Source organism: Elephas maximus, chromosome 22, assembly GCF_024166365.1.
Source record: "Elephas maximus indicus isolate mEleMax1 chromosome 22, mEleMax1 primary haplotype, whole genome shotgun sequence".
NCBI classification, from domain to species: Eukaryota; Metazoa; Chordata; class Mammalia; order Proboscidea; family Elephantidae; genus Elephas; species Elephas maximus.
The window spans coordinates 7,987,543-7,999,364 of record NC_064840.1 but is presented as its reverse complement, the minus strand read 5'-3'; the positions used below and the strand labels follow the sequence as shown (position 1 = coordinate 7,999,364).

Sequence of the window (11,822 nt, the reverse complement as noted above, 5' to 3'; positions counted from 1 at the left end):
CACAATCACGACAATATTTTAACTACCCGCCCGGTCCGGGTAGTTAGAGGAGCTGGGGTCTGCAGGCAGACAAAACCCAGTTGGGTTCAAATCTAAGAAAGTTCCTTAACTTGGCAGAGCCATTTTTTCACCTCTGCAGATGGGAGGTGCCAGGGAGAAGTCTTCTTGTTCTCGCGTTGGACACTTTGGCATTCTGCTACTCAGTCTTCTCACCAACAAAATGGGGATAATAGCCGCAAGGTTCAGAAAAACGAGGGAAGTTCCTGGCCCTGCAGGGGACAGCAGGCCTGGGAGGGGGAAGGAGCCCCACCCCCACCCACCACGTGGAGCGCTATCCGGGCCTCAGCGAGGTCGCAGGGCGATTTCAAGGGGGGCGCGGGGTGCACCCGGGTGGGGTCAGCAGTGCCTGCTCGGCCAACGCCACTCAGGGCACGACACGCGAGCGGGGGCCCGGACACGGCGTCGCGCCGCCACCTTGGCAGCGAGGACGAGCGGCGGTGGAGAGGGCCGGGGCAGGGAGGCGTGGCCTCCTGTTCCCCTTTTTTTTTTTTTTTTTTTGTCCGCCTAGATCCGGAGAGGATCCCCTGCGCCTTTAAGAGGCCGACGCGGGCAGCCGATTGGCCGAGGCTCTCGTGACGTCACGCCGGGGCCGGCACCGAGGCGCCCGCGGGCCTGCCCCTCCCCCGCCGCGGCGCTTGCGGACACTCGGCGCGCGGCCCGGGCCGGCGTCCCTCAGGCTCGCTCGCCGCGTCGCCTCGGGCCCGGGGGATGCCCCCAGCCGCGCCCCCCTCATGGCCGCCGACGTCTTCACGTGCTCGCCGCGCCGGCCGCACGGCCGGGGCCGCCCGGTGCTGCTCAAGCCCCAGGTGCCCGAGGACGATGACGACTCGGACACGGATGAGCCGTCCCCGCCGCCCGCCTCAGGGGCGGCCGCCGCGGCCCGGTCCCACGCGAGCGCCGCCCCGCCGCCGCCCCGGGCCGTCCCGGGCCGCGAGGAGCCTCCGCGCCGCCAGCAGATCATCCACAGCGGCCACTTCATGGTGTCGTCGCCGCACCGCGAGCACCCGCCCAAGAAGGGCTACGACTTCGACACGGTCAACAAGCAGACGTGCCAGACCTACAGCTTCGGCAAGACCAGTTCCTGCCACCTGTCCATCGACGCCTCGCTCACCAAGCTCTTCGAGTGCATGACCCTGGCCTACAGGTAGGGCTTTCGACCCCGGCCGGCCCCACCGCGCCAGCAGGGCCTCCTCCTCGGACGGAAAAGCGAGGAGGGCCGGGCCGCTGGGGACTCCCGGGCTTCGCGTGTTCTCCTTGGGTCCACCTCGTTCAGGAGGGTTTTAAGGTCTGGGGTCCCCGGAGGAGGGTGGGGACCCGGCTGTCCCCCTGTCAGCTGGGCTTGGGTCCGTTTGGCCCTGCCTTTCCCGTTCGGGACCCCCTCCATGTGGATATTTCCCCCACCCTCCCCGGGGCCACGGATTTCGGAAAGAGGGGTAGAGACAGGCCTACACTGTGTCCCCTGACCCTGTTGACACCTTCCCCAAACACATTGTGTGTCCCCAGCAGTGTTGGGGAGGGGGCACGACCACCTGTCACCGTTGGCTTAAGTCCTGGCTGCGCTATTTCGTGGTTGTGTAACATCTTGAAGCCCCAATTTCCTCCTTTATACAGAGGATGACAGTTGCGTCTGCCACTTGGGGCTGTCCTGCAGGATGGAATGAGATAGGTGGAATGCGTATTCCGGAGACTTAGCACATCCTTCCATGTCTGATAAACATTGGCTGCTTTCCTGACTGTCCCAGCAGAGGCAGGCGTCCCCTCCTGTCACGCTTCCTGGGAGGCCCTTCACCATCTTGAGAGGGGACCCTGGGTGCCTCCTCGGAAGCCTTCTAGAGCCACAGCTGTTGGAGGTGCAGTCTGCCCTGGCAAGTTGGAGGGTGCCCCAGCAGGCTTGAAACAGGATATGGGGACGATATCAGGGTTTCGGCAAGGGTCCCGGACACCGGCCTCACATGTGAGTGGACCAGCTCCGACTGGAGATCTCTTTTCTCCAAGTCACAGAAATGCCTGGCCCTTAAGTGCTAAAATGGCATTCCAGTCTCTCTTCATTCTCCTGTGCTTCAATTAGGCGTTTTCTCCAGGTAGCTAGGAACGTTTCTGCTCAGCACCAGCGCTTTTGGGGCTGGCTGCAGCAGCTTAAGCAGCCCTGCTCAGGCTGGCGATAGGATCTCTGCTGAGCAGGGTTATTGCCTGAGTGACAGGAGTGGCTCCACAGGCAGCCGCACAGGCAGTTTCCTGGGAGACTCCAAAAGCAGTGTAAGGAAAAGCGAGGATATTTCCCTCTTCCCTTTATTTACTTATTTATTTCTTGGGGATCTCTGTGAGCCCTATATCCAAGTTAAAACATTCCTCACTGCCTGCCATTAAAACGCTAGATACTTGGCTCTGGAGGGCATATCTCCCTCTGGAATAAGTGATTCGTCAACTTGTTCCTTTGTTATGTTCCTGAAATCCACCCCCTGCCCCCGCCCCGTTTCCTTTCGCGGAGGTTTCCCTGATGATTTCTTTGCCACATGGCTGCAACACATCACCCAGAGCTCTCCCTTCCGTCCGTCCTCCTTCCGTGCTGCTTGGTCAGGCTCTGCTCTGGTTCTCTGGTCTTGCCGGTTTGAGCTGGCTCTGAGCCTGGGAGAATGTTCTGTTTTTTAATAAGGATAAATCGTATTGAGGACATAGCCCTGCGCCCACTCATCACACCTGCTTAAAAGAAAAAATCCATTGCCATTGATTTGATTCCGACTCACAGCAACCCTATAGGAAAAAGTAGAACTGTCCCCACGGGGTTTCCAAGGCTGTGATCTTTACCGAAGCAGATTGCCACATCTTTCTCCTGCAGAGCAGCTGGTGGGTTCAAACTGCCAACCCTTCAGTTAGCAGCTGAGCACTTAACCACTGCTCCACCAAGGTTTCTGTCGCTCTGTTTACTCAGCCTCAAATTTTGAGTCCCTTTGGAATCAAACCCTGCCAGGTTACAGCATATGCTACACTTTGAGAGGTGACAGACAGGAATGCGTTTTATTAAGAGAGCAAAACCCTGTTCTTTGTTTTAGTATAAACTTGTAGATGTACAGAGAAGGTGGATGATTGAATCCCAGGAGGCCTGGGTGAGAAAGGTCTCACCTAAGTTCTGCTAAAGGCAAAATAAACCAGTCTCCCCTTTGCCCTCAGTTTGGATAACCTAAAGGCTTACTATTAAATAACACCAAAGAATTTTACTAATGGCATTTTTTGTTTTCCATTTGTTTCAAGAATTTTTTGGCGGCTGGCCATTCATTGCTCACATAACTTTCTAGATTGCAAAATGCTCTATTAGTTTGGTGCGAGAAGCTTACCTTGCCCCTCCAGGCATCAGCCCTGCTGGCCCTTCTCATATTATTACTGGTGCTGCAGGTCTTGGGATGGGTATTGCCTAGTAATCTCACATGAAGGTGCTTTTGTCTCTCTGTGAGGCCAGCCTGGCAGACCCCTGAGCGTAGTTGGCAGTGTAGTACGGATTGACAGAAATGACTCAAAACCAGTTGTCTCAGCTGTGGCCTCTGGCACAGAAAGAGAGCGAACAGAAGTGTTTGACCTCAGTGAAGACTGCAGAGATGGTTTGTCCTCCATGTCCATAGGATTCGAGCCTTCACCGCCGGCTTTCCAGGTTTTTCTTCTACTTGAGCTGAGAGGAAGGCCAGCTGGGTCTCCTCCTCTTAAGTTTCTGGCGCAGGTTCTTTCTAACTTCAAACTTCCTGTCTGTCCCCTGGCCTCTGCGTTCTAGCTGCCTAACTCTCCCTGGTACGCTCTGTACTTTTTTTGGTTTGGTTTCCTGTTAACTGCTACTGCCTCCCAGCTGTTTCCAGATGAGGTTCAACAGCTATTTGGGGAGGAACCAAGTATAGGGGAAGTTGTGGTCACTTTTTTCCCCTTCCTATGAGTTGGAGCCCTGGTCATGCAGTGGTTAAGAGCTCGGCTGCCAGCCATAAGCTGGGCAATTCGAATCTACCAGCCACTCCTATGGGGCAGTTTTACTCTGTCCCATAGGGTCACTATGAGTCAGAATCAACTCCAGGGCAAAGGGTTTTATGACGTGGCCTAGGGATTCTGTGCCCAGGGGTCTGCCTCTAGGGGCTGTGGGTAAGTAATGGCAGAAGGGGTTCCAGTGGCATTGTTGTGGAGAGGAAGAAGTTGTCTTTCCCCAAAGTAAAACTTGGGGGTAGATGACAGGGCAAAAAAAGCCCGTGGCTTAAGTTCTCTGAACCTTCCTGTCTGCCACTATAAAGGGAGGATAAAACTCTACAGGGTGGATGTGAGGGTTGGCTAAGGTAATGTCTGTGAACGTAGTTTGTTGTTACTAGGTGCTGTTGAGTATCTCGAGCCATAGTGACCCCATGTGACAGAGTAGAACTGTTGCCCCTTAGGGTTTTCTTGGCTGTAATCTTTACAGAAGCAGATGGCTACGTCTTTCTCCCCAGAAGCCTCTGAGTGGGTTGGAAGTGCCTACTTTTCACCTAGCCATTTGTGCCACCAGGGCTCCTTTTGAATGTGGCTGTTCTTGTTGCATGCCATCAAGTTGATTCCAACTCATAGTGGCCCTGTAGGACAGAGTAAAACTGCCTCATAGGGCTGCCTAGGGTGTAATCTTTATGGAGGGAGCCCTGGTGGCGCAGTGGTTACAATGTTTGGCTGCTAACCAAAAGGTCGGCAGTTGGAACTCACCAGCCATTCTGCAGGAGAAAGATGTGGCAGTCTGCTTCTGTAAGGATTTACAGCCTTGGAAATTCTATGGGGCAGTTCTACTCTGTCCTATAGGGTCACTTTATGAATTGGAATCCACTCGCTGGCAGTGGGCTTTTTGGGAATCTATGGGAACAGATTGCCAGGTCTTTCTTCCATGGAGCTGCTGGTGGGTTTGAACCTCTGGCCTTTCAGTTAGCGGCCGAGTATTTAACCATTCCACCACCCTTTTGAATGTGGCTAGTACCTGGCAAATAGTAGGCATGAAAAGATTTAATAGGCTGAATGTAGCAGGTTGGTGATGACAGAATTTCAGGTCTCCATCTTCATTCAGCTGACATTTATTAGGAACCCAAGTTTCTCATGTATACACTGAAGAAAATGATTTATCTGACTGGGGTCTTTTTGTGTCGAGTTCAAATGCCTGCTTCACAAATACTAAATAGAAGCATTCTTGGCTTGGCCGGATCCTTTCCACAACTCCACAATGGAGCTATGTGCTGTAGAACATAGTTCATGATTCTTGCCCTCCTAACATTTTAAGGAATGCCACACATGAAAATCACCCACACAGATTCTGGACACATCTAGCGTATAGCTTTTTGTGGTTGGTTTTGGTTTCACTTCTCTACCTTTTTAAGTAACGTCTCATCTGGAAGTCTTGGTGTGAAATGTCTTAGGGGGGTCATCTTTTTATGTATTTAGAGATAAGCAGTAGCTTTTTTTTCCTGGAAAGTGGGTTTCTGCTTAAGTGGATATTTGAGGAGACTTTTTAACTAGGGCCTGTAAGGTAGACTGGGAAAAGAAGTTTCCTGGATGTAGCTCTGTGTAGTTACCTCCTATTAATGACCCAAGGTGGGATCTGTGCTGAGGAATAGCATGGGCTGAAGGTTTACAGCAGCATGTCCTCCGATTTTTTTAATTTTTCACTGGAGGAACATTGTAATGATCACTAGTTGTAAAGGGAAACCATTTACATGAATGACTAAATTAGTTTTACTCTTCTACAGCCCTGCCAAAGAGAAGTAGTTTTTCTTCTCTTGTGCTCTCTTTGGTCTTTAATCCTTACATAGTGAGCACTAAGGTGGGGGTTGAGCTACAGAGATGAAACAATCTCTGTCCCTAAGAACTCACAAACTTGGGGCAAGGGATAGATAAACAGAGAGTTATAGAACAGTAAGGGCTGTGATAAAAATGTGTACCAGGTGGAATGGCCTTATTGAGGAAGGGTACCTAAACCAGATAGAGAGAGAGTATGTGTGTGCGTGTGTGTGTTTCCATAACTAGTATCAGTGTGGACAGTTCCCCCTGACATCAACTTACCGCATATTTTCTCTTCCCCGTGTTATGTTAACTGTAAAATACCAGGGATTGCATTCCTCAACAGGAAGCCCAGCGTTGCTTCTACCTGTCTTCTCTCCACCAGTAGTCCAGGACCAAATTTCCACTTTATATAGAGGCTGACTGGCAAATTGCCGGCCTGATGAAAGAACAGGGAAGGTTGATAGAATCAGGAACAGGGTGTCTGGGAAAAGAGGATAGGGGAGAAGTTGGAGGGAGGTTGTTTGCGAGGGTGGAAGAAGAGAATTCACATTAACTGAACACCTACTGTTTTCAGAGTCTCTATGTTGTTTTAAGTAATTCTCATAATTACCCTGTCAGGTAGGTGGTGGTAGAATCCTCATTTTTCAAATTAAAAAAAAAGGTAAAAAAGAGGAAGCCCAGCCCCAGAAGTTAATTTGGTCTTTCTCCCAGAGTTTAGGTAACTTGCTTAAGGAATGTCTTGAGCTGAAAGGTTACCTTCCTCGTCTACTCACTGAAGCCTGAAATTCTGTTTGGAGGAGGTGGGGTGCCAGTTCCTCTCCTGCTGGAGGAAATGGATGCCTTTAGGCTGCCTCCCTTTCCCAAGAGTCTGACACCATGCTGCTTCTAAGTGCAGGGCCCTTATTTGCTTTTGCCTTGTATCATTGTTGGAGTCCCTGGGTGGTGCAGATGGGTAATGCCCGTAGCTGCTAACCAAAAGGTGAGAGGTTCGAGTTACCCAGAGGTGCCTCAGAAAAATCAGTCACTGAAAACTGTGGAGCACGGTGCTCATCTGACACACATGGGGTCACCATGAGTTGGAATTGCTTCAGTTTTTATGTCATTGCTGTGTAGACCAGGTTTACCAGGATTCCAGTTGCCTTCACCTTTGGCTTCCCCACAGAACCTATTTAATAAACATTCTTTGAATGGAAAAGAAAAGCTCAGGAACCTGGAAGCCAATTTCCTAATTTTGCCTTTGGCAAACCTTGATTATCTTCAGCTCTGCAGAGACAGATGCAGCCTCTGTGGAATAGTGCTTTAGGGAATACTGGTCTGGAGTGGGAGAACGGGATACACACTTTTGTTGGGTGTGCTAGCGGATGAATGCCCCCACCTCCTCCCAGTGTCCATGTCCTAATCTCTGGAACCTGTGAATGTTAGGCCACATGGTAAAGGGACGTTAGAGTTGCAGGTGGAATTAAGGTTGCTAATCAGCTGATTTAAAGGTAGAGAGTTCATCCTGGATTATCTGGATGGACCCAGTGTGATCACAAGTGTCCTTGAAAGTAGAAGAAGGAATTGGAAGAGAGAACCAGAGAGATGGCAGTGTGAGAAGGACTTAGCCAAAGATGCAGGCTTTGAAGATGGAGGAAGGAGCCAGGAGCCAAGAAATGGGGGTTCGTGGCAAGGATCAGGAAGGGTGCTGGTAATCTCAGGATAATCACAGAATTCCTAGGACTACCAGACCTTAGTGGAGACTGGAACTGGGGTCCAGACAGCTCTAGGTTCGCAGCAGTGGAAGTTTACCTTTCTTTACTATGCGCTTGCTGGTTTGGCTCCACTCTCAAGCTCTACCTTCTTCATGGTCTTACTTCTTGCCCTGACAGCTGGCTCTCTCTCCTACTCTGTTTCTTCTGCTACTTTAAAGCTTCTAATTTTGGGGAGCTCTTGCACCCAGCTGGCTTGAGTTTGCCTGTAGCCTATGTTTCATGTAAGGACCTGCTCAGTGCTCTTTGCCAGTTGTCTAATTGGCCCCACTTCCCCATTTCCAACATTTGAGAGTAAAACTGGCCTGGCCTCTCCCACTCTGAGCAGAACCGCATGGGCTTCAGACCCTGAGTCCGACAATGGGTGTTGGATTGGCTGCCCTTAGCACAAGTGCTCCTTCACTCAGAAAATATGAATGATGCCTCTGTTATGTGTGAGGCACTGTTTTAGCCCTTGGGGATACACTAGTGAATAAGATAGATACGTTATCTCTCATGGAGCCAACAGTCTGGCGACTGGGGTGGGGAGAATCCACTAGCAACCAAGATTTTGTATAGTTAGTGCAATGAAGAACATAAAACAGGATAACGGGGTCAAAAGTGATGGAGGTGGGGTAGATACTGTATCTAGGCTAATCAGAGAAGTCCTCTGAGGAGGTGACATTTCAGATTGAACTGAAACCTCAGTGGCGAGTGGAAGCCAGGTGTGGATACTGTTCCAAGCAGTGGAGGAGGGTGAGGCAAAGGCACCGGGGTGGAATGAGCTTGGCACATTTGGGGCTAGAAAGAAGGGCAGCATGCTGAAATGTTGAGGACGGGGCAAATGGTAGGAGATAAGGTTGAAGAGGCGAGGGGCCTTGTTGGCCATGTAGAAAGTTAGCATATTATTCTCATTGCATTGGGAAATATGGATTTATCTTCTTAAAGAGGTGCTTGTGGCTGCTCTGGGGAGACTAGTCTATAGGCGGGCAAGAGTAGAAGCAAGGATACCAGTTGGAGGGCTGTTGAGTAGCATTTGCAGACTAGGATGGTAGCAATGGAGGTGATGAGAAGTGGGCAGATGCAAGGTGGTTTTTGGACTTGCTAATGGATTGGACCCGGGGGATGAAAGAAAGAAAGGAATCAACCACGACTCTAGGATTTCTGGCCTGAGCAAGTGGGTGCACTGCTGAACTGAGGAGGCCTAGGAAAGGACCAGCCAACTGTGTGGCTGGTATAGGTTGTACTGAGGACACAGTTGCACATAAAACGTGGCTGCCTTGTGCTGCCCTGACAGCCAGAGCCATGGACAGGGCAGCTTCCCTGGAAGGGGCTGTCAGTGTGGGGTTGGGGGAGAGCCCAGGGAGGTCCTGGCTAGCTCCAGAGCAATTTTCCGCCTAGCCCTGACCAATTCAGGCAGCCGGGGTTCTTTCTTCAGTTTGCTGCTCCAACTTGCCTTCTGAATAGTCTTGTTTGTTTTTTTTTCCCCCCTGTGAACATACACTATCATACATCCTGAGTGGTATTTCTACTGGTGTGGGTCTGGTTGTGGTTGGAGGAGTGCTGTCTGGTCTTGGACGCCCTAATAAAGCTGCTTTAAATCTAGCATTCTCCATGTATTTGGGGTCAGACTGCAACATCAGAAACCTCTAGAAGGAGGTAGGGTAGAAGAGGGCCACCAACTGGAGAAATAATTCCAGAAACAGGGTTCTAGTCAATAGCTTTTGGCTCTCGGAAGTGAACCTAAAGAATCTGTATCAGGCAATAGTGAAAAATAAAAGCCAAGGATTAAGAGCTCATAAAAAGGGATAGTTGAGGCGATCAGGCTATTGGTAGAAAGAAAGATTTTGGAGGATTTTAATTGCATTGGAGAAAGGAAACCATGGGGATTTAGGGAGCACAGCCTCACTGTTGAGGAATAGTCCGAGAGAGCAGGAGAATCAGTTTTGAAAGCTAGCAATGATTCCTTCCTTTTGAGGTTTTTGGGCATAGGGAAGATGATGACCTTTGTCATGGATTGAATTATGTCCCCCCAAAAATGTGCATATCAACTTGGGTAGGCCATGATTCCCAATATTCTGTGGTTGTCCTCCATTTTGTGATTATAATTTTATGTTAAAGAGGACTAGGGTGGCATTGTAATACCCTTACCAGGTTACAGGAAACCCTGGTGGTATAGTGGTTAAGACCTACAGCTGCTAACCAAAAGGTTGGCAGTTCGAATCCATCAGGCACTCCTTGGAAACTCCACAGGGCAGTTCTACTCTACTCTGTCCTATAGGGTTGCTATGAGTCAGAATTGACTCAACAGCAATGGTTTTTTTTTTTTTTTAACAAGGTCACATCCCTGATCCAGTGTAAAGGGAGTTTCTCTGGGGTGTGGCCTGCAATACCTTTTATCTCTCAAGAGATAAAAGGAAAGGGAAGCAAGCAGAGCGTTGGGGACCACCAAGAAGGCAATGCTGGGAGCAGAGCGCGTGTCCTTTGGATCCTGTGTCCCTGTGCGAAGAAGCTCCTAGTCCAGGGGAAGTTGATGAGAAGGCTGACAGAGAGAGAAACCTTCCCCTGGAGTTGACGCCCTGAATTTGGACTTTAACCTACTTTACTGTGAGAAAATAAACTTCTCTTTGTTAAAGCCATCCACTTGTGGTCTTTCTGTTATAGCAGCACTAGATGACTAAGACAGCCTTTATTGGTCTGTCACCAGTCATCGAAGCAAAAAAAACAGCTTGTCGTGTAGAAAGTAGGAGAATTAACCTAGTTTTTAGATAGATACCCAGTACTCTAGTTTTTTTTAAAAAGAAAAATCCTAAAGAAGTTCTTCATCTGCTCATGTGGTAACTAGCCCGTTTGCAAACAGACCACCTGTCATGATTGGCGCTTGGGACCTGCCCAGAGTAGCTTGATCCTAAGCTATTTAGAGAAAGTAAATTTATAAATCTTTACTTTATTAAAATGAAACATTTTCAATGAATTCTTAAGACAGTACATTATTATATTAGTTCACTGTATTAAACAATTCTTTTCCAATTAAATAGCAGGGTTTTTTTTTTTTTTAATTGCCACCTTTGTTTTTTAAATTATCCAGCAGGTCTTTCTGAGCCTTGGATCACTACTGGTTCGTCTACTTGTAGATAGATGAGTTTTTTAAAAAAGCAGTTTTAATGTGTTATAATTTACGTACTATAAAATGCATCCATTTTAAGTACAGATCACTGATCTTCTGGTGAATTTACTGCTTTGTGCAGCCACTGTCACCTTCCAGTTTTAGAATAGTCCCTCAGCCCATTGAGTTCCAGCCTCAGCCCCAGGCAACCACTAATCTACTTTCTGTTTCTATAGATGTGCCTTTTTTGGACATTTTATGTAAATGGATCATACAGTATGTGGCTTTTTGTGTTTGGTTTCTTTTACTTAGCATGTTTTTGAGTTTCATCCATGTCGTAGCAGTATTTTGTTCCTTTTTATCGATGATTAGCATTCCATTGTATGGATGTACCACATTTTGTTTATCATGTTGCATGAGCCCGTTATATATGAATTGTCCAGATTGGGCAAATGCTTAGAACAGAAATCAGATTAGTGGTTGCCTGCGGCTGGAGAGAGGGAGCCGCTGCTAATGGGTGTGGGTTTTTTTTTGAGGAGGCGGAGGGGTGATGAAAATATTTTAAAATTAGGTAATGGTGATGGTCATACAACTCTGTGAAAGTGCTGAAAACCACTGAACATACCATAAAGAGTGGACTTTATATGTCAATAAAGCCGTTATTTAAAAAATACTAGAACAGTTTAGGTTTTCCATATTATCTTTAGGGAATCTGACTTAGGAAGCAGTGGGCCAAATGATGTTAAAGACCCTGACTGTGTCAATGTCTAGAAATTCCATGATGCCACCTCATCTGTCTCTTCTGTGTGTAGTGAATGAGGGCCTGGTGGGAAAAGTCACCTTCCCTGAATCAACAATGACTGGGGGGACTGGCCTCTCCATCTTGTAGCACAGCCGGCCTGCTGAATCACCCTCTCTAAGATTATCCTGGCTCAGAGGTCACAAGCTCAAATGCCCTGAAGGGCCAGGAAATCAGGAAAGTGGGCCACCTGTAAGACTAAGAGGACCTTTTGCAGCTTTGATTTTCCTTCCTTTGATAGAGCCTTGGCTGCAGAGAAAGGTTTCTTTGTTATGGAAACTGCCAGCATAATCCCTGGTCTTCTGGGTCTCAGTGTTGAAGAGCAGTGGGGAGCGGTGGGCACTGTGATGAACTAGAGCCTTTGCCTGGT

The 11,822-nt window shown here is 48.9% G+C and overlaps 1 protein-coding gene across 4 annotated transcripts in view; it reads left to right on the top strand.

Annotated features, from left to right (window-relative positions):
• The first annotated feature begins 627 nt into the window (after positions 1–627).
• Positions 628–11,822, top strand: part of MLXIP (MLX interacting protein) — a 69,540-nt gene continuing 58,345 nt past the window's right edge. For 2 of the 4 annotated variants that reach the window (XR_007514835.1, XM_049865161.1), the window contains exon 1: positions 628–1,204. Coding sequence is in view for 2 of the 4 variants with exons in the window: in XM_049865161.1 (XP_049721118.1) it covers positions 792–1,204 (413 nt within the window). In the remaining 2 variants the exon portion in view is untranslated. The other 2 variants (XM_049865162.1, XM_049865163.1) reach the window with 2 other exon arrangements.